This window comes from Rhopalosiphum maidis, chromosome 1, assembly GCF_003676215.2.
Source record: "Rhopalosiphum maidis isolate BTI-1 chromosome 1, ASM367621v3, whole genome shotgun sequence".
NCBI classification, from domain to species: Eukaryota; Metazoa; Arthropoda; class Insecta; order Hemiptera; family Aphididae; genus Rhopalosiphum; species Rhopalosiphum maidis.
The window spans coordinates 667,172-694,038 of NC_040877.1; the positions used below are offsets into that span (position 1 = coordinate 667,172).

Genomic DNA, 26,867 nt, shown 5'->3' on the forward strand with positions numbered 1-26,867 from the left:
GCGTACATACAACAACCTTACTGTACATGATAAATTGATAACATTTGATAGCAAATGTTTAAAACCAAGGCGTATTGATATCTAAAACTTTCTGTGCTGCTCATACCGTGGTTTCAAAAACAATATTATATGATATTGTGATAATAATGTGATAAAAAGTTTTTAAACGCCAACAAATATCACAATTTTTCATAAATATAGTTCAGAATTAAGATTTTTGAGTTAATTCTTAATGCCATTAGTGTTAGAGTATAAATAATGAATATTTATACAAGGTACTAATTCATGATGGAACAATATAATTTTTGTACCAGATTGGTTCAAGTAAACAGTCACCATTCAGCGTTTAAGCATAATCAGCCATGGTAAGTGTAGTAGCTTAGCTTGTTAGTGACTAGTTTCATATCTACATATACCTTTCTTTAATTACATTTCAATTCATTATAATGAAAATGATTATCAGCAATTTGATTGATCATGTTGAACTCAAACGACACATAACATGATCAACAATGTATTACATTCAGTTATGGTTTGTTTCGTCGTATGATTGGTTTTTAACAACATGTCTTCGACGAATAAACATGATTCTGATAAAGATGATGAAATTGAGCAATGTAGTAAGTATTAATAATCAATTATGTAAACGTTGTAGATTGTTTTTGAGCACACGCATGCTTATGTTTACTAAATAAGTCTTGACAAATCATTAAACATATAAAGTTATTTATTTATTAAATACTTGAATAAATATTGTTTATCAACTAATTACTTTTTTTAAATATATACAACTCATTTTTTGATAATAAGTGTATTCTTGAGGAGATAATATTAAATATGTTGCATAATAAAATGTATCAGCAATATGTAATAAATTAAGTATACAACGTTCAGTTAGTTTTTGAATGATTAAGAAACACACTGCGGATCATGGAGATATAATAATTTTACATTAAAACTATGTTTAAATGTGTCAGATCATTTAATAGAACTTATATAATGACAACCAACTAAAAATCTTGTAAGGTTAAAACCCCTCCAACAACTTTAAAAAAAAGTAGTCCTAATAAACCTAACCTAACCGTTGGAGCTTAGCCTTCATTTAAAATCATGTAATAACTGTTATTTGTTAGGGTTTATTATACTCTTTTCATTGCTTACTTTTATGAAAATAAAATTATTATTTTTTATTCTAGTTTAATTTTCTTTTATTATTACTAATGAGTTTAAAAATTAGTAATATAGCTATTACTATTTTGACTTGTTTTAAGTTTTCCTAAAAAAATTTAAAATCAGATACATTAGCATTTTTTCAAATTTTTGAAAATGTAGGTAAATAATATAGGTACTTACATTACATTTTTATTGAATGTGGCCTGTTATAGAATTATCTACATTAAAAAATGAAAATAGATCAGTTTAAAACTTGACAATAAAATATAAAAACTTATAGAACAATAATCAAATAAAAATATTTTATGTCTATTGCTTTAGTATTATTTATATTGGGGTTGAATATTTGCTTGTTGCGTGTAGGTGCGCTTCATACTATTTTGTACTATATTCATTTTGAATTGATATTGTAAGAGTTTGAAGATTAAATTATCTTGAGAGGGTTGATACTAATTTTGGTAGGGCTAAGCCTTCTCTAGTAATGTATTATATAAAGGACCCTGGGTTGTGGGCAATTTATTTGATTTTTTTTTGTGTTCTATTATTATATTAGAAGCAACAACAGCCATCTCACAATAATTGTATTTAACTCACAAGAAACTATCAATAGGCACTAAAAAATATTTATTTTGATCTTCAGTAAAGTTACAAAAATTTGAACAATTAGTGTTGCTTCCTTAGGATAATTTGTACATTTTCTAAATAATTATAAATTATTGTCCACTAGAACTAGAATTTATAACCTATATTTGATTTATTAAGGAATTTTTTAGATAATAATATTTATAATAATATAATTGCATAATAACATCCAATATGAATTTTCCTAAGTCTAAATAATTGAAGTTGAACAAATGTTTGCAAAAACATTTAAATTTTTAATTACAGTTGTATATTTATTTATTTTAATAAGTGAGCCCAATATAAAAAACTGTTTATTATTATAACTATACACATAGTAACAGAGTAATATGAAAATAGAATAGAAAATAAAGTATTGGTTAAAATAATTCATAGTAGGAAAATATACAAATTGATAATTATTAAATTACAACATTTTAATTTTAAGTAAAAAACATATGATGTTTAATAGATTGAAATAAATTAAATGCTAAAATATGTATATAGTATTATAATTTTAAATTGTATACCTAATTTAATCATATTAATTAATGAAACCATTGTTGACGTTGTTTTTTTATAGCATTTAGTTTTACTTGTAGCAAAATAAAAAATAAAATATTACATTTAAATGATTTTACTTCTATATTTTTTATTTATGTTTTAATTTTGCCAGTAGTCTATTAATTAGAAATTATCTTTTTTGACTAGTTTTCTAAATTATTATTTACATTCTATCTTGGTTAAGAAATATGCAATAGCTGTAGTATAAAAATACACATATTTTAAATTATTTGGTTGATTATACTTTAACAAAAATTTAAAAGTATCTACAAATATATACTTGATATATAGCATGGAGAGTTTAAAATATGTGTACTTTTACTTATATATTTTCGCGTGTTTTTATAATTTAAATTGCATATAGTTGGATTTTCAAAAATAAAATATTGTTATTTTAGTTTCTATATATAATTATCTAAAAACAATTATTAATAGAACAGGAAAGAAAGATATTGTATTTAGTATTACTAAAGTAATAAAGTAATGTAACAAATGCATTTTAACAGACACATCATTTAAAATTAACACTACTTTTTCTGATTACAAAAACACGAAAATAAATATTTGGAAACGAGTACCTAGGTAGTTATATAAAAGTTACAGCTTATTAAAGTATCTATGCGGCTATGTAGTTTAAATATTATATACGTCGTGTGACCGTGTGACATGCAATATTATGTATATTTTGCGTATTTCTCGATTTCCTATGATAAACCTGCACTTTCTGTACTATATGTGATCCATTCTCCTGATCCCGATGACTCTCAGATATTCATTGTAGGTAGTTAGGTAATCTTACAAATCAAAGTATCACAATTATATATGACGTCTTTCGGTCGCTCTCTACACCTATTAGCTACAGTTGCAAATTTTGAGGTCCCAGGGATATCTCATTGAATAGAAACTTGGCTCTAAAACCTCCCCAAGATGTAATTGTGCAAACAATCCACCTATGATAGAGAGGGGAAATTGGGTGAGTTTAAACTCACCCATCGGTGGGTTTATCTAAAGGATGTATCTTACGTGTAAAATTAGGTATGACAAGTAATCGCTCTCTACGTTTATCAGCTCAGATCACTAAACTCGACGAGTATAAATAGTATAGATATACATTATATACGCAAGAAGCCAAAACAGCAACAGCGGCTGTTGTAGTAATATTATTGATTTCAGAATATAATAATATTCTAAAATCAATGGTAATATTAATAAATAAGGTTCAGAAGTTGCATGTTATTCTGTATGCTCTCGATTTATTGGTATTCTTTCAGACCAAGCTAGAAATTCGAACAATACGATGGCAAGTTTAAAATAGGAAATTTAAAATACATATTTTGTTAATTTTGGAGGGAAAGTGCATATTATTTATCCAATTGATTTTTATACGCATATAAAGCATACTTAATATTTTCTAAAAAAATTGATTTATTTTCTTAACCTATAGACTATAGGTAGTAAGTATTTTAAATAATATTGAGTACCTATAAAATCCAGTATTATTTTTCGTAGATATTTATTGTTATCGTCGCAGTTGAATATTAATTTGATGACAACGGCACGATTCTCAAAATTTTTTTTATTAAAAAAGATTTTTGTTGAAATTTTGAATTATTTTTTTTGTATAATATATTACACTTATTCATGCGTATATTAAAATATTTCGTGCAGATTATGCCTTTTAGCTCCTATAATTTTTGAGCCTTATTAAATAATAAGTATTAACTAGGTACTAAAATAGTAGGTAGTTCCTGGCGCATGGCCTCTCATAATATTAAAATTGTAAAATTTAAACGGCTGTACCTTTTAAATGAAATATCTACTTGTTAATTATTTCTACACATTTTTCGCAAATTATTTGTAATTAGAATCATAAGTACTATTTATTGAAAAAAAACTTAAAACAGTTTATTTACACTGAAATAGGAACAAAAAAAAGGTTAAATTTTAATGGATTTTTCAAAATATTTGTTGCATTTTAACAAATTGTGTGTTTATTACTCATTTCGGTAGTTAGTGCACGAACTTCCGGATGTATGGCTCTAAATGTATGACCTATTAATTATTTAAAATAAAATAATGGTAGATAACGTAATCGTAATTTCTTTGAAATGGTTTTTCAATAAATTGATTTCTATTATAAATACTATTTTTAAATTTTAATGAAACACTTGAATATTTAAATCAAATATTATATTAATAATAATTTTAAAAAGTATGCGTAATTTATCGAAAAAAGTAATTCCAAATTTGTAAGTACATAATTTTTAAAAATCATAAAGGATGGATTGTATTTTTATATCTATGTAGCGAGCTGTGTAGTTACAAATAGTAAAAAAGCAAATAACATAGACAATTTGTGTTCGGTAATTCAAATTTTATATTGTTATTATATCATTTAACAAGACAGAGACAACACATCATGCGAGTAGGACGTCGTATAATTAAATAAATTAAATATATTATCATCTACTTAATACCACGTACCTACTTCAAAATATTTATTTGTATATATTTTTAATTGCGTTATATCTATAACTTATAGGATAAAAATGAGTTTAATATTAACAACAAATAAGTACTTGGTTAGTATTTAAAGGTACTATAATAAATACAATTTAAAATTTAAATCCGTTTATTGTAAAAAAAAAGTTAATAATAATATATTAAAAAGTTACCTACCTATCATTAAGTATTCGAATCCTATTAAATACTAAATTTTCATTTTTAGATATTAATTTTTGTTAAAAATATTCTATTAACTTACATTTACCAGTCAATTTGTTTTGAATCATATTATGTTTCCGTCGGAATTCTGTCCAAACTTGGTTACTCATTTAGTGTCTATATATATTTACCATATACGTACATCCTGTATCTGTATAAAATTAAAACAAATGACTAAGTATGGATAAGTAATAACCTTGATCGTTGATACGGTGTTGTAGACGTGACGTAATAATTAAATAAGTATACAATACTACAATCTATTGTTTTAATGTTTATTTGATTCCATATTTCCAATTTCGTAGGCGCTAAACACGTATTCGTCGAGTATGAAATGTTGAAAACTATTTCCGCGGATTCCGTCAAATGTAAAATTTGTAGATAAGTCATAAGTAGGTACGACAATTGGATAGTTGTCAATACATAGTCTATAAACTAAAGTAATATTAAGATTAACTTGGCTGAACAGTGAGCAGTGAGCACTGAAAGCGAAGTGTGAAACTGCATGTTTGAGACAGTCGGGCGTGTATAGTTATAGTCATTCCATACTCGTCATTCGTGTACGACCGTAGTGTCGTACCCCCCTCATTTAAGTTAGATGCTCTATTTTTAGATTCTTTATCTCTGTAGTCTGTGTACTTGGATCAACGGTCCACAAATAAGTAATAACATAACTGCCTATATTCTGAAGTAGTAAAGTGTTAAATATTAGCTTTGTGCCATATCAAGTATACTTAAAATGTACTGCATTACTGTAGATTTTTTTTTAAAATTATTGTGATATTAACTTGTACTGTTTGTTTTAAGGAGTCGTCCCGGATGAAAAGTACAAAAAATGGAATAGTAACATTGGTAGTGGTAATAAATTTGCTAGACGAGCTCGTTCATTTAAAGAAGATTTATTGGATATTATATCATCAGCAATGCGATCACCTAGTCATAGCGCCATCAGCTCTAGAAGTGGTTCGCCAAAAAATGGTTTGCCAAAGCAAAGACATGCTTCATCTGGAAGTAGTCCTAAGCGGTCCCTTAATGACATCGACTTTAACGTTAGACAAGTAAGTTTTAATTGTATCATTTATTTTTATTTTTATTGATAATATGTAAATTTGGTATTTTATTAATATTTAAATAATTATCTATTTAATTAAAAAATCATTTTTGTAGGTTCAGATAGCCTTAAGACATTTCCTTGATGTAGTAACAAAGAATAAATTAGAAATGTTACCTGGAAATGGTACAGTAGTTTTAGAAACTGTAACAACAATTTGTGGGGTGTTTAAATCATATGATATTAATGAGCAAAGTTCATTGGTTGTATCTGCTTTAAATCAAGTGTACCAAAGTGTAGCACAACTAATTAAGCTATGTGATGATGTTCTCATATTTGGAGAAAAAGCAATCAATACAGATAATGTATCAGATATACTGCGCTTAGTTGAGCTGGCTATTCAGGTATTAAAATAATATAGGCATATATTTTCTGTTATACAGTTATTATTTTAAATTAATATTTTTGGTAAATTTTAGAACTTGGTATCATTAACTAATGATAAACTTAACCATGGTGTACTTAAAACTGTGTACAAAGATGAGGATTCATTAAAACTTCCTGATGAATTGAAGCAAAGAGTTTCTTTACCAGATATACCATTAACACCAAGGGAAAGAGAAATATTAGAACAAACAAGTAATCATTCCTTTGATACAGTTGACTGTAATCCTCCTTCAAAGCCACCTTTACCTGATCGGTAAGATTAAGTGATATTTAATAAAAACATTGTCTAATTATTAACAAAATTATTCCCAAACAGAACATGGTTAAAAAAGACTGACCAAAATAATTCTCCTCCTCCTTTGCCACCAAAACGTCGTACTGGACATAATAACACCAAGCATGCTCTATGTAACTTATCTTTAGAGCCATTAAGCCTTTCGGATAGGTCTTCATCAATTGGTTCACTAGATTCAATTTTAAATGATGATGAAGTTAACATTGCTATGTCCAATGATGATAGTTCTTTTTTAACTAGTAAGATATTAATATGATCCATTTATCAAATAATAATATAAAATACTAATTATATGAATTATTAGATGATACCAATCATGTATGTGGCTATTGTAACTGTTCTTCCAGTTCTGCTTCAGTAGACCAAGGCAATGAAAAACGAATATCTCCGTTTTCTGAATATCCACCTCAGCATAGTAAGTGTTTTTTAATATTTATAAAATCTCTAACATTTTATAGGTTCAGTTTAAACTTAAAATTAACTATTTACTTATTTTAAAGAATTTAATCAAAACTGACAAATAACTGTTTTTAAAACTTTTACAACTGTAAAATAACATAAGAATATAATTAATTATTTAGTATGGAGAAACATATATTAAGAGGACATCACACTCACGTGTGTTGTCTCCATGTTATAAATGTACAATACGGAAAATTTTCATTAAATAGAACCAACATTGTGTGTTTAGTTTAATATTAAAGTAAAATGATCTATTGTAAACAGGTGTATACAAAATTAATGCATTTTATACATATTTGTTCATTATTATATGTAAATTATGCTTATATTTTTATTTTCTACTTCTTGATTGGCCTAATAATGTTAAGATTTCTGAAAACAGGTTTGAATGCTATAAATATTACTAATATAAATTTTAAATTACTTTTTTAGACTTAAAATTGGTAATTTTAACACTAAAAGACAGATTGAATTCTTATCCTTCATTTAACATTTTCTTTAATGTTAAATTTTAATTATGTTTATTAGCAATGGTAGAAAAGAAAACTGCATTTATTCATCAGGCATCTAATCAAGTTTGGACACATTCTAAATCCACAACAATACATCAAATCACTAATAGAACTGTAGTATCAAACGAAATTAATTGTTTAACAACAAATGATGAAGTAATTTATTTTTTCATTCAACTTAAAATAAAAATTTGTTTATTATATATTTCAATACAATACCTAAATGGAAGTTTTAATTTTACTAGATTCCACCACCAGTGCCAGAAAAAAAACGAATAGTCAGACAAAGGCTAAGGTCTACTTATGACAATTTATCTATGGATGAAATGGCCACACAATATAACTTCCATAGAAATAACAGTCATTGTAGTATCCAAGCCTTAACACATACTGCATCACTTGATAACCCTGCAGTGGATCCTTCAAATCCACCACCTTTACCGTTAAAAAAGAAACATAGTAAGTTATATTATAACATGATTTTTTTACTCAAAGATTTTGAATAAATATATAATATATACATGAGACTTCCATTTATTAACATCTAATGTTTTTTTTTTTTTTAACGTTAGAGGTATGAATATTAGTGTAATATATTTATGTTAGCAGTAAACAATTATTGAAATACTTTATAATTATTATATTTTAAATATTTGTTAAAAATGAACAAGTAAATAAATAAAATAATTTAATTTTTATTGTACCTCTATAAACAAATATAGTAAAACCTCTAAATACTGTCAACTCGGTAGCTGAAATTTTGTCAACTTTTCAGAGGGTTCAGTTTATAGAATGTTATTAGTTTGTTTCAAAAAAAAAAATATCTACTATTTATAGGTATCTGTTAGAGGTTTTTTCTGTATTCAATTGGTAATTATTATATCTATTTAATTTTAAATATAATCATAAATGAATAAGTTCTTTTTTGTAATAATAAAAAAAATGATCTGTGGTTTATATAAAATTGAATAATTAATAAAATAATTGAAATCACTAATAATTTTCTTTTTAATATGATTATTATTTATGGTAAATCAATTTATAGTTATAAATTTATTTTTCTTTAGTGTTTCATTCGGTGGCATATTCTGGTAAGATGTTAAAAAATATAGGTTTTTTTTTGTGCATGTTAGTTACCATTTAGTTAGAAGAAATTATATTAAATTTAGTTTGAAAATAGTTTAGAGTGAATATAGAATGTTGTTCTTTATTTGAATATTATAATTGTAATTTACTTTAAACATAAAATTATCATAGTAATGGCATACATGGAAATGTTTGGCAATTGTACGCATGGGAATACTACGGAATTTCTACGTCATTCTGTTCATACATACACAATGCTTCATCAAAGTAATTGGCATTCACCTCAAAAGTATCAGAGTGAAATCCAAAGTTATAGTGTTGAAAATTCTTGTCAACAATATTATTTTACCAAGTATGAGACATATTCTTAAATTTTAAATTAAAGAAGTTATTTGAATTAAAAAAAATATTTATATGTTTTCAGTGACTCTGACCCACCTGCATTACCGCCTAAACGAGGTAAAATAATGACATCTCCTTATAGAGAACTGACACCACCTAATACTCCAAATAAAGTATACATAACCGAAGTTATATCAACTCCGATTCAAACTCAATGTTTAGAAATTCAGTAAGAGTACTTAACATATTAATTTATTTCTATTTTTTAGTATAACTATTGGTAGATTGAAGGTTGAACTAAATAAAATATATATTATCAAATTTTACTAGAGTAGTTCTTAAGTAATTTTATGGTTTTAATCTTAATAGTTTACATTGTAATTTTATGTTATTGATCATCATAAAAAAATTGTATATACATTTGTACATGACAAACATTAATTATTAAGTGAATAATTATGATTTTAATTATATTTTTGAACTATGCAATTATTTTATTTTCACCAATATTTAAGTTTTCAACCTATTGAAAAGTTTAACATAACATAATATATTTTATAGGGATGTTACACCAAGTACTACTGAACAACCTTTACAAACTGATATTAGTGAAGTTAACATTATGGAAGAATTAAATGTATCTCAATGGCTATTATTTAAAAAACCAGAAGAAGACGGACCACTTGTTCGTGGTGGGCATGCAGATGCTCTTGTAGTTCATGCAACAAATGCAGTTAAAAATGGTAAAAATTAAAAACTGTATTATACAAAATAATCCACTTAAGTGTCTACACTCATTATTTCATAAAGTTTTATTTGAAAATAGAATTTCATAATATAATATGTATAGATAATAATAGAGTGTAACCATTGGCGTCCATAAAAAATTGTTTGTACCCTGATAGTGTGCGAACACCAATAGTCACACATCAATCAAAAAAATATTATTTTTATGTACCTTTTTTGAAAAATATTTTGCTTTGGAATATGAAACTTAAAATGTATACTAACCTTCAAAATGTTAAAGCTGAAAATATTAGTGAAGACACTATGAATAACTGTATGTATATTTACTATTTATTAACTATTTATAATATTTTATCTTAACTTTAGATTTTATGTATCAAGAAGCGTTTTTAACAACATATAGAACATTTATATCACCTTTAGAATTAATACAAAAACTTTGCATGCGACATCAAAGGTTTCAAAACTCTGGTGATTTAAATAGGCAAAGAGCTGGTCGAGAGTCATTTTCTCTGTTAGTTAGAGTAGTTAGTGATTTAACGTAAGTGAATACAAATTTTAAAATTATGAGAATAAATATTTAAAAGATTCAATTGATTATAGTTTAACAGACTTAGATAATGAAGTGTTGCAAATTCTCATGGAATTTGTATATCAACTATTATGTGCTGGGGATTTAACTATGGCAAAAGCACTCAGAGTAAAACTTTTGGAAAGGTATCAGGCAAAATTGGTGCATAATACTTCAATTAATGCTCTATTACCATCTCAAAATATATACACTCGTCAAGCCACTTTATTAGACTATAAAACAGAACTTATTGCTGAACAAATGACAATGTTGGATTCAGAACTATTTATGAAAATTGAGATACCTGAAGTTTTAATTTGGGTTAAGGAACAAAATGAAGAGCGTAGTCCAAATCTCACAGAATTTACAGAACATTTTAACAAAATGTCATACTGGTATGTATTTTTAAGGAAAATATAAATTATGTTTAATTAATGTATAATATATTGTTTTTCTATACAGGGATTTTTGCCAAGCATGTTCATCTTTATATTTTCTTTAATAATATTTTTTATTGAAATTCTGAGTTTAGGACCATATTTTTAAATACTAAGATTCTTGATGTCTTTATAATCTCACTGGCTATAGTTGTTGAGAATTAATTTTTTTTCCCCGTAAATTGTTAATTAAATGACTATTTTGAAGTTTTTAATATATTTAAATTCAAATCAGTTTTTTTAAAGAATTAGAATGATAATTCTATGATATATGGGAGCTATAATTATTTGAACATTTTAGTAATTAATATTTTATAATTGGTAAAAATTGCCTGTAAAGTAAGTAAAGTAAATACTAGACCCAATATTACATCGGTTTTATATATTTGTAAAACCATTTTGAAGGACTTTTTTCTTCAGTATATACATATATATAACTGAAAAACTACTTTTTTGAATTTTGATTTAGATACCTCAAAACTAAAAAAAATCATGTCTTGTTGAAAAAAAAAATTTCTATCGCCATAGATTAATTTTAATAATAATAAAAATTTAAATATTTTAAAATATGACCTTTATATAATATGAAATTTAAATTAATTAATTAGTAAAAGAAAAATTGGACTGAGCATGCTTGATGAATCACCCTGAATCAATACATAAGTAATATTATACTTTTTTTAGGGCGAGATCGCGTATACTAGAACAAAATGAAGCTAAAGAACGTGAACGTTATGTTTTAAAGTTTATCAAAATTATGAAAAGTTTGAGAAAGATGAATAATTTTAATTCATATTTAGCCCTTTTGTCTGCTTTAGATAGTGCACCGATTAGACGTCTAGAATGGCAAAAATATATTACCGAAGGATTAAAAGAATACTGTGCACTGATTGATAGTTCGTCAAGTTTTAGAGCTTATAGACAAGCTTTAGCAGACACAAATCCTCCTTGCATCCCTTACATGTAAGACAATTTAGAATATTTAAACATATTAAACTTAAAATCTTATAGGTAATTAATAATCATAATAAGATAATGAACCAACAAAAAAAACGATTGTGTTTACACCAATTTACTTGAGATAAAAATTATTGTTATTTAAATTAATATATCTAGACATGCATATTATAACGATTAAGCTAACCTAATTATATGTAACTACAATAAGTTAGTTGACAAAAACAACAAAGTTATTTTAATACTGGCGTGTCTGGCCTTATGAAATAAAATATACAATGTAAATATTATCTTTTATATTTTTTATTAGTAGTTAAACTAAAAGAATTTACGAACCACTTTTACAACAGTTATCTAACTTACATTACTAAGATTATTTTGATAGCATTGAAATATTCAACAATATACATTATTAAAAAAAATGTATTCGAAAAAATTAAATTTGTTATACAATTAAGTGTATTGTATTTCCTTATTTAAATATACATCAACATTTAAAAAACCTTTTTATTTCAGAGGACTAGTATTACAAGATTTAACATTTGTACACATTGGCAACAATGATTATATATCAGATAATATAATTAATTTTTCCAAAAGATGGCAACAGTTTAATATTGTGGAAAATATGAAGAGATTTAAAAAAGGGTAATAATATTTTATTACATATCAGACTATGCAAATTAACACTTATTTCAAAATATTTTTAGATGCTATAATTTCAAGAAACATGATCATATCATTGCATTCTTTAACAATTTTGATGAGTTTTTATGTGAAGAAGCCATGTGGCAAATCAGTGAAAGCATTAAGCCTAGAGGAAGTAAAAAAACTACATAGAAGTATATTTAAAAATATGATTTTTAATGTATGTAGCAATTTATATTCAAAGCAGTTTGTGGAAAAACTGTTGTTTTTCAATGATTTTTTGTGTTTTTCCAAATGAAAACATAATCTTCTAGGGCATATATATCAGTGTTTCTCAACCGGTATGTCACCGAGTAAGTCCAAACATATCGTGGGAAGTACTAATATTAAATGACACAAAATGTATACTATATTTACAAAAATTAATAGGTATTATTTTTATTTTTTTTTATCGAGTGTCACAAAATATGAAAAATGTTAATAGTGTGTTGTCATAATACAAAGGTTAAGAAACACTAATATAGATTATTGAATTCTCTAATAATTGAACGGTTATATAGATAAAGGTGTCAAATTAAATGTTTTGAAAAAAAATATGATGTTGTGTCATGTTTGTTACAACGTATGATTAAATTAAAGGTTAAAAAAGTTTTAAAATGTCACTTGACACCTTCATCCATTCAACCATTCAATTGGAAAGTAAAGAATACATAATGTACCTTAAAAATTTAATATTTTTCTAAGTGTTTAGTAATTGATAAATAATTTGTCATAAAATAATATATTTTAGTGCTCCAACTTATTCATACTAAAGTTCACTGTGTACAACAATTAACGAAAATTTCAATATATACTAACTTTTCACACTTTTAACTTTCACTAAGAATTCATGATTTACTTATGTTGATTTTTTCGATTAAGTTTGATACATAAATGTTAATACTTTAAATTTTAATGCAAAGTTAACACAGTTTTAAAAAAAAAAAATTAATGAGCACTTCCAATTTTAAAAATAATGTTAATACTAATTTATCAATGCACCACTTTGAATTATTATGTTATCATAGCTCATGATTAATCATTGCTTTCATATTTGGAAAAATAACAACCCACAACTTGCGTTATAGTAAGTGAAATGAAACAAGCTCTCGTACATCCAATCTGCTTTTAAAATTACTATATTTTTGGTAAATTTGGAATAACTCATTCATTTGGGTATCAAATATACTCGTATTATTATTAAAATTAGATCAAATTTTAAAGCTAACAATTAACAAGGTCTTAAATAAGATAGATTTTAGTAAATATCTAGTCATTTTTCAAAAAAAACTTTATTTTATTAAGCAATGTTTTCTAGTTGAAATTTTATACATCATTATTTTTAATTATTAATATTATTATTAAGTATTCTTCTTTTTTATTTTTATGTAGTAAAGTTTATTTTTTTTAACAGTATTTTCTATTTTTCTTTATATCATACACCATACTTGTCATTACATGTTCCTAGAGACCTCATAACGTATAAAATAATAATCATGTGTAACAAATGTTATGTATGTACATGCTTTATGTTGCAGAACAAAATACATTTGTAAAATCATAAATTAATTACATGCTAAAACAAATTATCAATATTTTATTTGTGGTGCCACACAAGTGTATTTTGTTTTTAAACATAATAAATGCAGTACGTTATTCACAATATATGTAATATATTACAGAAAATAGAAAAAAATGTGTTGTTTTAAAAACAAATGTAACAAATCAAAAGCACTCTGGGCGAATAATTTTATTATTTTTTTAATTCCTATTTATTAAAACTTAATAAATTTAATATCTTTGTAATGTAAAATCATTATTATTTTATATCAATCAAAAATATTATATTAGTTACACCAAAATTATATAGTATCTTGAGTTAAATCAAAGTATATAATATATATATAGTATAAATTATATATTGTATTATTTTACATTTACATTTATAAAATATTAGTTAAATCTAAAACTAAAAAATGTCAATTGTTGAGGATAAACGATTTATTAACAATAAATAATATTTACCTCTAAGGTAACCTCAATATTTACTTGATGAAAATATGATAGCATTGAACAATTTTAGTTCCTATTTATTTTATTTTTTATTTTTTTAATAAAATGACTATTTACTATATATATTATATTTGTTTAAGAATCTGGTTAATACTACAATTTTTTGTATAACAATTGTAAGCCAAAAAAAAAAAAAATATTATATAGACATAATAAATCTAGAAAAAAAAGATGGAATAACTGTCTTAACTACCTATTAATTAAATTATACAATTATTGTATAATAAATAACCAAGATTAAGATTGAGTAAAATCTATTAAAAACAATTTGTCCATATGTCATAGTATAAAATGTATTATATTGAAAATTTATAGTAAAAAGTTTAATGGTCAGAATACATAAAGCATTTTAAATTATACTTGTAAAACTGCATAGCATAAATTAAAAAATGTATGTATTAGAAATAAAATATTGAAATACTTTATATTTACCATTAAATGCTTTACCATAAATATTTACATTATTTATTTATGGTGATATTATTGTATATTTACATATTCCTTTATCGCATTTGGGTTATTATATAACTGTATAAGAAAATGTGTACTTTTCTAAAAGTGATTTAACTTTTTATTTATTTTATTATTTTTGCTAAATTGCTTTTAGTATTAATTTCAGCATTATTAAACAATGAACATTTGTTAAAATAATATAAATTTAGAAAATTGCTCTGCGTCATCTTATGGTCCTAATCAATTATTCAAAATGGCATATCTTATATTTTAATGTATTGTCACACATTTGTATTGTTTGTTATTGATCATATCATTAAAATAAGACAAATTAATACATTTCACTTAATCATAAATTAATTTCTCACCCATGACATCTCTTCATTAATTTATAAAATTTAAATATGTATTAATGATGTGATCTATATTGCTACTAGACAAATGTTAATTTTAAACATTTTTTTTTTATGTATCCCAAATGTAGAATTATTGAATTTAATTTAATTTGTTTTATTATTGTAAAAAATTATGTACAATAAACATTTTAAATAGAAATACACCATTAGTTATTGCATATAATATATTATGTATTAAATTTATGATTATATTTAATAGCAAAAGATGTATTTAACTTTATTGATTTGACCGGCCTTTACATAATTTATGTAGCAGTATTAAGGTGTTCTAATATTTGAAATGCGATTTTTTTATGATGTAGCTAAATATACAAAAATATATATCGATAACATGTATATTTATTCTTTGTTAAAATAAATTGTATAGTATTATGTTTGTAACTTGTTTAAAAAAAAAGTGTTATAGGTATGCAGTATTTATTTGTACTAGAATATTTAGTTGAAGCCATTTGTTTATACAAGCTCAAAAAGAGAACTCTTTAACATTTTTTTGTTTTTTGAGGTAATAACATATTAAATAATATTCTTGATTTTTTTGTAGTTGATCAATTTACAAAATAAATAAATTATGTTATAAAAATATTCAATTTTGAATTCATTTATGTTAAACTAACAATTCAAATTTTAATTAGATAAAAAATAAAAAAGATGACTTACTGTAATGGTGTGAGATTTAAAAATAAAGTGACTTTATAAGTACTTGCAATAATTATTATTTAAGCAGAAAAAATTCTCAAAAAGTTTCATTTTCAATATATAGATTAGACAATTAATCAAATTTGAAATAGCTCTATTTTAGATTTAGTATGTGTATAGTCAATATGGATCAAAAACATTAAGTTGTGTTGTACACTAATACACATTCAAAACACATGAGTTAAACAAATTGTGAATTAAAAAAATAAAATACCCACTTGTTTTATTTTTATAATCTGCAAATCAAATTCAAAAATATGCATCACTACCATAAATTTACTGCTGAATATATATTATGTAAGTGTTCCTTGTTTCCGTAAACACTGAATAGATTTGTATATTTCATAATCATAATTATTATTTTAATAATAAACCTAAATATCGTTATGTTATAAGGTTACCAAGTGCTGATACTAGGCCTTACAAATCTCTCAGCAAAATAGCTTAGCAGTGTTTACCAATCTACTAGTTACAAAATATTTTTGTTGGTTTGTTGTTAATTTAGTAATAACAACAGGAATAAAAATTAATTTTATTTAAAAATAATCTTAATATTTAACAGAATTTAGTATTTGTTATTATATTATATAAAAATATTTATTATATTATAATAAAAATGAATGTTAATTTAACGATGTCATGCCATACATTATTTTTTATTTATTTATTTGTGAATAACCCAATCAAAATTATTATACTGCAATAACTCATAAAAATATTTACAGTTTATATAATGAAAATCACAAAATATCCAAACATTTTCTCAAAGAGACATGTAATTTTTAACAAGTTGAAGCAGATGAGCTCTGGTTTAACATTAATGTTTTTTATTTAAGTCATTTATAATAATATTTTCTGGATTTTCTAAAAATAAGCATTGTTTTTATTTTAAATACAATAAAGATAAAAATATATTAACATATTAAGTAAACAAAAAGTGAAATACAAAATAAATTATGGTTATTAACATACTGACAAGCAGTTATCTATATGATCATCTAACTCTATAACATTTTTAAATATATTTTCACAGCATGGGCATTTTAAATTATTTTCATTAACATTTGGCTTTGGTGTTTCTGGCATTTCTGACGACATACAAATATCTAAATGTGTATTAATATTACTTTCTTTAACCATTTTTTCACAACATGGACAGTTTACATAATTGGTATCATCAGGAATATCCACAGAGTCGTTTTCAAACACATTAATCAACATTTTACAGTTATTTAAATGTTCATTCATTAAGGATCTATCAACTGTATTATTGCATGCTGGGCATTTACATTTATCATTAATTTCATTGCCAAACATCTCCCTTAATTGATCACAATTTTGTAAATGATCATTCAACCAGTCTGTTAATACAGGTTCATTACAAATAGGACATAATGTAGTTTCATCTAAATTTTTTAAGCATATATCTTGTTGAGCATTTTGTTTATTGCATTCATCAGATTTAGAAGACATATTAGCATTCTGTTCAGATACTTTCTTTGTGAGTGAATTCAATTTGTCGTCTAAGTGAGACTTTTTATCATTTTCTTTTGGTTTCGAATATATTTCAGAATCATTATGAAGATCTTTGTTTATTGGAGGACCCAATACTGTAATGAAATTTGTTATTTTATTAGCAGATTTAACATCCAATTGTTTTTGAACAGTTGATTTTTTTTTCAATCCATATCCTTCAGGCTCTTTAACTTTAACAAAAATTCCACTGCAATTAGCTTGATGATTAGCCCACCAATTATCATTTGGTCCTGGTGCACGATTCATACTCCTCTTTACATATCCATAAAATGGCTTATTATATTGGCATGGTCCATTACACTTCCACCAATGAGTTTTGTACAACTTTACTTCGTCGTGAAAATCGTGATAAATCGATATTTTAGTGCCAGCTCCTACATTTATCCTGTACATATGTTTACAAAATTCTGGCCCATGCCCATCTCTATCTCTATGGTCTCTATTATTGGTAAGAAACAAATATGCATGTATCATTTCATGTAATAGCGTTTCAACTAGATCCTTTCGAGGTCTGAGCTTTAAAAGTGGTTCACTAAGGCTTATGGAACAAAATCCATTTTGATATCTACATAAACCAGCGCAGACTGTCATCCTTTTGCTCCATTGAATCATTACAGAGTCCAATGTACTCCAAAAATACTGTCGATTAAATGCCAAAAATAAACCGTGTATATCTGGATTTGGGTCCAACGTTTCCCAAGAATGGTGTACTACACTTTTAGTAGCCTCTACATTTTGAGTATAAGATCGTTTAGTTGGTCGAGGTACATTATCTTTAGCATTACGCTTTTGTTTTTTAACATTAGTACCAATATCAGTCAAATCAACTATATTTTCATTCCTAGGGCCAGAAGCCAAACTGTTCTCAGATTTTGTCAAATCTATAAAACGTAGTTTTCCATTGTCTTCAAAATTGGCCAATTCGTTTTGTAATTGTAGAGCGAATAAATAATCGTTGCTTGTATCCATTTTAAAACATTCACAACATAACAAAACCAATCAATTTATTATCTAAATTGAATATTACTTACTAAAGCAGTTAATGTAAGATTATCTATGATTAAAAACATCACAGTTCATGCTGAATGTTAATTTCAATATCAGACCATGATCGAAACGGTGGATATTAAACCGTAATACTGTATACAAACAATCAAATAACCATTGACTAACGACTATTGAGGTAAAGAATAAGACGAGTAAGTACCGATTATTGACCACTGAGGCACTGAATAACACGATACACGAATACACGATCACGATCCAATTAATTATGAGTTAATGACAACGTTGATATCATAATCCTTAATAATTACTATATTTGACCATATAAAACAGTTATATTTAAAATTGAATACGTCTTGATATAGGTAGTTGATAAAATAATATGTTTTGAAAACAGCGAACATGTGTTTTTATCATAGACCTTATACTTATATCTCAGTATAAGGCTATGGTTTTTATCACTAAGAAGACGACAACGTCCCATTTGAACCATGGTAGATAATAATAATAATGTTACCATGAGGTAAATACGGACGATCACCTATGTATTCTTTAATTCCGTGGTACTAAATGGAGGAGCGTCTAAACACAGGAATGCACCTTATGCACTCTGCGCATGCGCGTAATTTATTCACCACTATCATTGTTAAGCTGTTATCAATACATACCACATATTATATTTGAAAAGTTAATTATTTTGAATTTGTTTCCGTTTACTACATGTTGTATAAATAATATAATAATAACAATTTAAGTGTTAAAATAATTTACAGTTTGTCATTTCATTTTAGTTGTTAAAAAACATGTCAAATGTATAAAGTATAATAATAATATTTAAAGTGCTAAAAAAAAATCAAAAAACATCTATTAATTTTACTTCTTAAAATAAGAATGTTCAGTTTCGTCACAACTTAAAATATATTTTTTTTTTTTTAGTAGTATAGTATTGAGCTGTTCAGTTTCAACTCTCGTTGGTTTTATTAATTCGTTAGGTTTTTCCTGTTTTTTTTTTTTTGTAGAGAAGAATGTGTCTTGAGTTTTAAGTTTTTTATTTGGTGGTTCATTTACTATCTTACTAAAATCTTCATGTGTCTCGTCATTATTTGATGTTGCATCAATGAATGCTTCTAAAGAGTTTAATTGTTTTAATGCTTGTTTAAGATGTTCACTGTTTTTTATATTGTTTATTTTATTGGCTAGACTAATGGCCTTTTCTTTAAATTGTTCTTGCATATTTTCTGTTTTTTTTTTTTCAAGTGTCTTAATATGAACTTGTATTTCATCATCTTTGTTTAAAATTTAAAATTGTCATGTTACATTCATTTTAATATTAGGTAGTAGGTTGTTAATGAAATATAAATAAGAGGATAAAAAAATATCATTCCCAAAAAATTTTGTTGTATGTAAGTATATTTATATTTTATAATAATCACATTCACAAATAAACAATAAACCAGCAATAGGAGACAAGAGTTTTCAATATTTATAAATGGAAAATATAAATAAAATAGACAAATAGTATAATAATTTTCAAAATAAAAAATATGTGACAACTGACGAATAATTCGTTTATCAAAAGTATTTGTATAAAAGTATTTGATTTTTCAAGTATAAATACCTCCTAAATAGTATTTAAATATGTGTATTCAAATACTTTACAAGACTGATATTACAATTTTAAAAATTCAATATTATCTAATATCTATATAAATTACATTATCTTAATAGTAAATACTTAACTACAATCGACATAAAGTAACCAAAATACAATGGGCTCAGTACCTCACCGTTTATTATGTTCATGGCATGTAGATAGAGCTTGGAGACAAAACATTTGCAAGATAACTGGACCTACACGCAAAGAAAAACAAGGAATTATATATAAAACTCTAAAAGTTCTTCAATCAATGTGTGATGAAAATGAATTTAATAATGCTTTAAAAGAATTTAACCTTGAGCTAATGAATGATCCAGACACTAGAGACTTTGGCATATATTTTGATCGCATGTATGGCAATAGAGTTGGTTTGTGGGCATATTGCCATCGAAAAGGTCTAGGTATAAATTGTAATATGCATCTAGAATCTATGCACAAAACAATAAAATATCATTATTTAAATGGTTGCAAAGTTGGGCGGTTAGATAAAAGTATAACAACTATTAGAAGATATACCCGTGATAAAAAAGTTGAAAGAATTATAAAATTAACTAAGGGAAAAACAAGTACAAGGATTCAGGAAATAAAAAAAAGACACAATAAAAGTACATTACTTGAACTTACAATCAATCTGGATAGTGAGAATAACTGGAATGTTGAAAGTGAATTTACACCAAGTCAGTTTTATAAAATAAAAAAAATAATGATGATGTATGTTGTCCAATGATATGTTCTATTTGTAAGTTGTGTGTTCACACATTTCAATGTTCTTGTCCTGATTACCAAATCAAGTCTATGATATGTAAGCACATACATTATGTTGCTCTGAAGACAATGTCAACAGAAAATTCTGAAGATATTGCTATTTTGTCAGCAGCAGATACAGAAAATATAAATTTTGATGCAACTTCAAACAAAGATGATGAAATACAAGTTCATATTAAGACACTTGAAAAAAAAAAAACAGAAAATATGCAAGAACAATTTAAAGAAAAGGCCATTAGTCTAGCCAATAAAATAAACAATATAAAAAACAGTGAACATCTTAAACAAGCATTAAAACAATTAAACTCTTTAGAAGCATTCATTGATGCAACATCAAATAATGACGAGACACATGAAGATTTTAGTAAGATAGTAAATGAACCACCAAATAAAAAACTTAAAACTCAAGACACATTCTTCTCTACAAAAAAAAAAAAACAGGAAAAACCTAACGAATTAATAAAACCAACGAGAGTTGAAACTGAACAGCTCAATACTATACTACTAAAAAAAAAAAAATATATTTTAAGTTGTGACGAAACTGAACATTCTTATTTTAAGAAGTAAAATTAATAGATGTTTTTTGATTTTTTTTTAGCACTTTAAATATTATTATTATACTTTATACATTTGACATGTTTTTTAACAACTAAAATGAAATGACAAACTGTAAATTATTTTAACACTTAAATTGTTATTATTATATTATTTATACAACATGTAGTAAACGGAAACAAATTCAAAATAATTAACTTTTCAAATATAATATGTGGTATGTATTGATAACAGCTTAACAATGATAGTGGTGAATAAATTACGCGCATGCGCAGAGTGCATAAGGTGCATTCCTGTGTTTAGACGCTCCTCTAAATGGTAGTTGAATTTTGATAGTGCTTAACCTCAAAAATTTAAATTTAAAAGTTGGAGATTAAGATACCTGCTTAGTACTTCATAGTTCATACTTCAAATTTCAAATTTGTTCAATAGTTAAATTATTGTCTTCTCGAGTACTTACTTGAGTTTTGAACAGTGGAATCTTGATTTTGAATAATAAATGAAATTGAGAAGTTTTATTATTTTAAACATACAATAACGTGCCAAATGTCTTATAATTAATTAGAATATACCTAGTAATAAATTATACAAAAAAAAAACTACAATGAAAAAGAAACCTTGGTAAGTACATTTGAATCAATTTAAATTACTTTATACGTGTCTACGTTTATATTAAATTAGAAATATTGTGTTAGTTATTTTATCTAAAATACATTCCATTTTAATATTAATTGTACATGTAAAATAAAAACTATATGAAACAATAATGATGTAGGTATATTATAATATAACTTTTGTGATTAATAATTATGTGTATCTAATCTTTTTGCTTAGAATTACTTTTATTAATTTAATTATTAGAGAGAATAATATCTTAAGAAATTTACAGTTTTACATAGATAATTTAAGATATATTTAATTAGTGCCATTTATTTTCTATGTACAACTATACTTTTTCATTTATCTACCTACTTAAATATTCCTAATTTTGAACCATCAGTACCTATATTATCACCCGTTGTAATAGTTTATATTTCCATATCTTCAAAAATGTTCATTATGTTCAAAGTATAAATCTTTTTAATTAAATTTAAAAGTAAGATATTATTTTAAATTAAATTCTAATCTAGATTTATAGAAATGGAGATTTTTAATGAATTCATAAATTAATTATGTTTAGAAATATATATCTATAAAAGTTCTTAAAAATAATCAAGTATTAATAAAAAAAAAAATTAGAATTAGATATTAATTTAACAAGATAATAGTACAATGTAAATAAATTTATCAAAAATGTTACTGAGCCTAAAGTGACACATTCAATAATCATCAAAAATTGATAAAAAAAAAGTTTTGAAGAATTGTTTGAATTAAAATCAAATGAATTTATTTAATTGATAAAATTGATTTAGTTGTTTTTATATATTAAAATTTTATAACTTATTATTTAATATAAAATCATTTTTTTTTAAGGGGACGCAAACAAGTAGAGAGCGATGATGATGCTTCTGTAGATTTTGATGGTGAAAATTCAGAGAGTGATTATGACGAAAACGAAAAGCTTCTTCTAGAAAAGACACGAAAAGAATTAGCTCAAGGTCCATATGATTCAGATGAGGAGAGCGAAGTAATTAAATTTATGCTCTATTATTATTGTTTACAACCCTGTTAATAATTTATATATTATGGTTTCTATGTGAAAATCATACTTCTAAATTACTCTTTCATTTAATCTTATACAAATTATGAAAGATTAGTTTTACTGTTGTGTAACAAAAATAATTTAAATTGTCAATACTGAATTTAGAAATGTTATTTATTGAGGTATAATAAATTCAATATAATAGTTTTGATTTGGTTGTATAAAATATAATATAAATATTTGTTACCAACTATTCTTAAATTATTTTATTTTTATTTAAGTAAACATTTAAACATTTATAGATTGAATTTATTTTTAACTTATAAGTTTATTGTTTTTTTTTTTTTTATATATAGTGAATTATTTAAAATCTTTTAATCATTTTTATGTATAAATATAATGCATTGAAAATAAGTAAAAGTCTTAAAGTGAATGATTATAATTTGTTTACTTGTGTAATTAGGAAGAAGTGTTTCCGCTACGTAACAAACTAGATCAGTATGAAGATAGCGAAGAAGAAGATGAAGAAGTTAAAAATGATATTGAACAACATTCAGATGACAGTGAAGAAAAAAATATTAATGATAGTGATATAGAAGGCGCAGAAAGTGGTTCAGATGATTTACCTAATGACAAAGCTTGGGGTCAACTAAGAAGATCATTTTATAATACAGATTACTTAGATAAAGATCATGGAGGTAACATAAATATATTTATATGAAATATTTTTATGAAATATAATTAAATATATTTAGGTTTTGAGGGGGAAGAGGATGAAGAAACTGCTAAAATGGAAGAAGAAGAAGCACGTAAAATCCATCAAAGAATGATGTCCGAATTAGAAAATGTAGACCTCGACAGTGAACTTTTTATTGTAAGTTATTGACATTATTGTAAATAAAATTTATTTACAGTATGTTTTTGATTTATTAATGTTGATTATTTCTAGGGGACTAAAGTAACAGAAAATGCAAAAGAAGGAACTGATACTAGTGATATAACACAAATGATGACTGTTAAAAAAGATTTGAGTTCAATGAGCGATCGTGAAAAACGAAAATTGTTAATGAAAGAATCACCTGAACTTTTTGGACTTATCGAAGATTTCAAAAGTAATTATTTCTTAACATTTAACATTATTTTCTTTAAAATAGGAATTCATATAATTTGTTATATACTATATTATAAAATTATTTATTATTATATTATAGCCTACATGGGAATTGTACAAGAAAAATTATCTCCTTTTTTGAAGTTAGTTAGATCTGAGGACATACCAAAAAGTCGGTTTACAGAGTATATACAATGTTATTTTGAAATTATATTGAAGTAATACTGATATTTTACATCAACAGCTGTTGAAATTATTCTTATTTTACATTTTTATTATTATTTTAGTTACTGTACTAACATTGGGTTCTATTTTCTTATGAAATCTGTTCGTAAACCGGTGCAAAATCATCCTATTATGAATAGATTACTTCGATACCGTGAAATGTTATGTGAACAGAATAAACAATTTGAAACATTAATATTACCTCAGATTGATCAAATATTGTCCAATATCAACACAGTAAAGTAAGAAATTGCTTAATTCAATTAAATATTTTTGGTACTTAATTTTTTTTATATATTTTAGATCAAACTCTAAGGCAAGCAAAAATAAACCAAAAAAATTACTCAATCTACTGACAAAACCAGTACAAAAAGCTGTTAATACGGTTAAACCCAAGGAAAATAATTTGGAAAATATAAATGACAACCGATCAAATAAATTCGAGAATAATGATGAAGAAGAAGAAGAAGAAAATGCAATAGAGCTTAAAGGTATAATACTAATATAATAATATATTATAAATATTAGTGTTTTCATAACAAAACTATTTATTTTATAGAAGAACCAATGACCACTGATGAAAAACGTGGTATAACTTATCAAATAGCTAAAAATAAAGGACTTACGCCTCGACGAAAGAAAGAACTTAGAAATCCAAGAGTGAAGAATCGTATGAAATATCGTAAAGCCAAAATCCGCAGGAAGGGACAGGTTTGATAAATTAATAATCAAATGTTACTTTTGGATTTTCATATGATTATAAATATTAATAATTGTTTGTATTTCATTTCAGATTTCAGAGCCACGTAAAGAAATTCGTCGTTATGATGGAGAAATTTCTGGTATTAAAGTTAATTTGTCTAAGAGCATAAAAATTAAAGCCTAATTGACTATGTTTTTGTTTTTGATAATATATGATAAATATATAAGAAAATAAGTCCAAACATGTTTTTTTAATAATGAATTATCAGTAATGTAAATAGTAATATTATTAAGCCTATATTAATCTGGAAATACAATTAAATATTGTTTGAACTTAACATAATATTTCTTTAAGGTAATCTGTTATGAGTAAATACTCTATTCAGGATAATAGTCTATAGAGAACCTTTTTTAAATAGATGTTATATAATATTATCAATTAAAAAAAAATAAGTTTGTGTCGCTACAGGATACTTCCTTATTGATATAAACAATTGAAATAATTGAAAATATGGTTCTTTAAGTATATATAAAAATGTCGAAAAGCAGAATTTGAATAAACTAGTTATTTATAGAAAAAATGGGGGTGATCGAGTTTGATTATTTTAGATGGTTTTTTAGAACTATTGATTAATTTTTTCATTATAAAATATGGCAGTAATAGAAAATTTAGATTTTAGAGCAAAATTCATTAGTTGTAATTTTTTTCTAAAATGTTACTATTTAATATTTATATTATTATTTTTGTTAATTATTTGAGTCTGTTAGCATCCATAAATAAATAATAGGTACATATGTCAAAAAATATATAAGTTACCAATCACTGTTCCTTAGTCCAGGCTTGTCTACGTCCACTGTGTTATAGTCGTTTATAGTTAATAATATGTTAAATTTATAAGTAGGTAACGTGTTACCAATATAATTTTGTTATCTATGCATTAATAATATATAAAACACAACATAACACAAATGTGTTGATGTGTCATGTATGATGTATGTAATACTTTATTGGGAACCTGGTTTTTGGATTTGGTTTTTAGTTTTTTGATTCATTAAATTTTGTTAAACCACTAAATTAATTCACGAAACCCGATATAAAAGTCCTTTAAGTCCCAGCAATATAGATGCAATTTTGAATACCTACTCCTTATTGAGTTATTGGTTTCGTAGTAAATAGTAAGTTCATATTTTTTATCGGAAATTAGATAAACATGGTTTATGACGATAGATAATATTACAGAAATGTATTAAGCATAAGCTATAATAATTGTCTACAGTAACTCTAACTATGACTATAGTGTTATTACTGTTATTATAATATTCACTATATAGATCCATTTTAGCCACAGTAAGTA

General features: G+C 24.8%; 3 protein-coding genes across 7 annotated transcripts; 2 read left to right on the forward strand and 1 right to left on the reverse strand.

Moving 5' to 3' along the window:
* The first annotated feature begins 276 nt into the window (after positions 1-276).
* LOC113561052 (guanine nucleotide-releasing factor 2-like) lies at positions 277-13,943 on the forward strand. Of its 5 annotated transcripts, XM_026967243.1 has the most exons (18): positions 281-365; positions 464-620; positions 5,890-6,140; positions 6,250-6,537; positions 6,613-6,833; positions 6,897-7,114; positions 7,180-7,290; positions 7,866-8,005; positions 8,095-8,308; positions 8,917-8,940; positions 9,107-9,287; positions 9,360-9,506; positions 9,839-10,020; positions 10,391-10,565; positions 10,628-10,990; positions 11,717-11,995; positions 12,506-12,637; positions 12,700-13,943. In XM_026967243.1, the coding sequence occupies exons 2-18, from the start codon at positions 566-568 to the stop codon at positions 12,827-12,829; spliced, it is 3,111 nt and encodes a 1,036-aa protein (XP_026823044.1). In that variant the 5' UTR covers positions 281-365; positions 464-565; the 3' UTR covers positions 12,830-13,943. The 5 variants fall into 5 exon arrangements, with proteins under 5 accessions (XP_026823048.1, XP_026823044.1, XP_026823046.1 ...); XM_026967247.1 differs by lacking the exon at positions 464-620 and having other exon boundaries at positions 277-365; XM_026967245.1 differs by lacking the exon at positions 8,917-8,940.
* A 3,236-nt stretch (positions 13,944-17,179) lies between these two features.
* On the reverse strand, positions 17,180-19,173 carry LOC113548015 (sprT-like domain-containing protein Spartan). The gene has a single exon (XM_026948650.1). It carries the CDS (start codon positions 18,817-18,819, stop codon positions 17,278-17,280), a length of 1,542 nt encoding a protein of 513 aa, XP_026804451.1. The 5' UTR covers positions 18,820-19,173; the 3' UTR covers positions 17,180-17,277.
* A 3,263-nt stretch (positions 19,174-22,436) lies between these two features.
* Positions 22,437-25,747, forward strand: LOC113549650 (something about silencing protein 10). The gene is made up of 10 exons (XM_026951045.1): positions 22,437-22,453; positions 23,306-23,459; positions 23,938-24,172; positions 24,230-24,348; positions 24,424-24,586; positions 24,686-24,803; positions 24,873-25,052; positions 25,114-25,301; positions 25,370-25,521; positions 25,604-25,747. Exons 1-10 carry the CDS (start codon positions 22,437-22,439, stop codon positions 25,694-25,696), a joined length of 1,419 nt encoding a protein of 472 aa, XP_026806846.1. The 3' UTR covers positions 25,697-25,747.
* The last annotated feature ends 1,120 nt before the right edge of the window (positions 25,748-26,867 follow it).

Bases quoted from the DNA above. Each gene is read 5' to 3' on its own strand.
- LOC113561052 (XM_026967243.1), top strand. From the start codon at position 566: ATGTCTTCGACGAATAAACATGATTCTGATAAAGATGATGAAATTGAG. The intron at 8,006-8,094 runs GTAATTTATTTT...TAATTTTACTAG, and splicing joins GTTTAACAACAAATGATGAA to ATTCCACCACCAGTGCCAGA. The intron at 10,991-11,716 runs GTATGTATTTTT...TACTTTTTTTAG, and splicing joins TTTAACAAAATGTCATACTG to GGCGAGATCGCGTATACTAG.
- LOC113548015 (XM_026948650.1), bottom strand. From the start codon at position 18,819: ATGGATACAAGCAACGATTATTTATTCGCTCTACAATTACAAAACGAA.
- LOC113549650 (XM_026951045.1), top strand. The intron at 24,804-24,872 runs GTAATACTGATA...TTATTATTTTAG, and splicing joins TATTTTGAAATTATATTGAA to TTACTGTACTAACATTGGGT. The intron at 25,053-25,113 runs GTAAGAAATTGC...TATATATTTTAG, and splicing joins TCCAATATCAACACAGTAAA to ATCAAACTCTAAGGCAAGCA.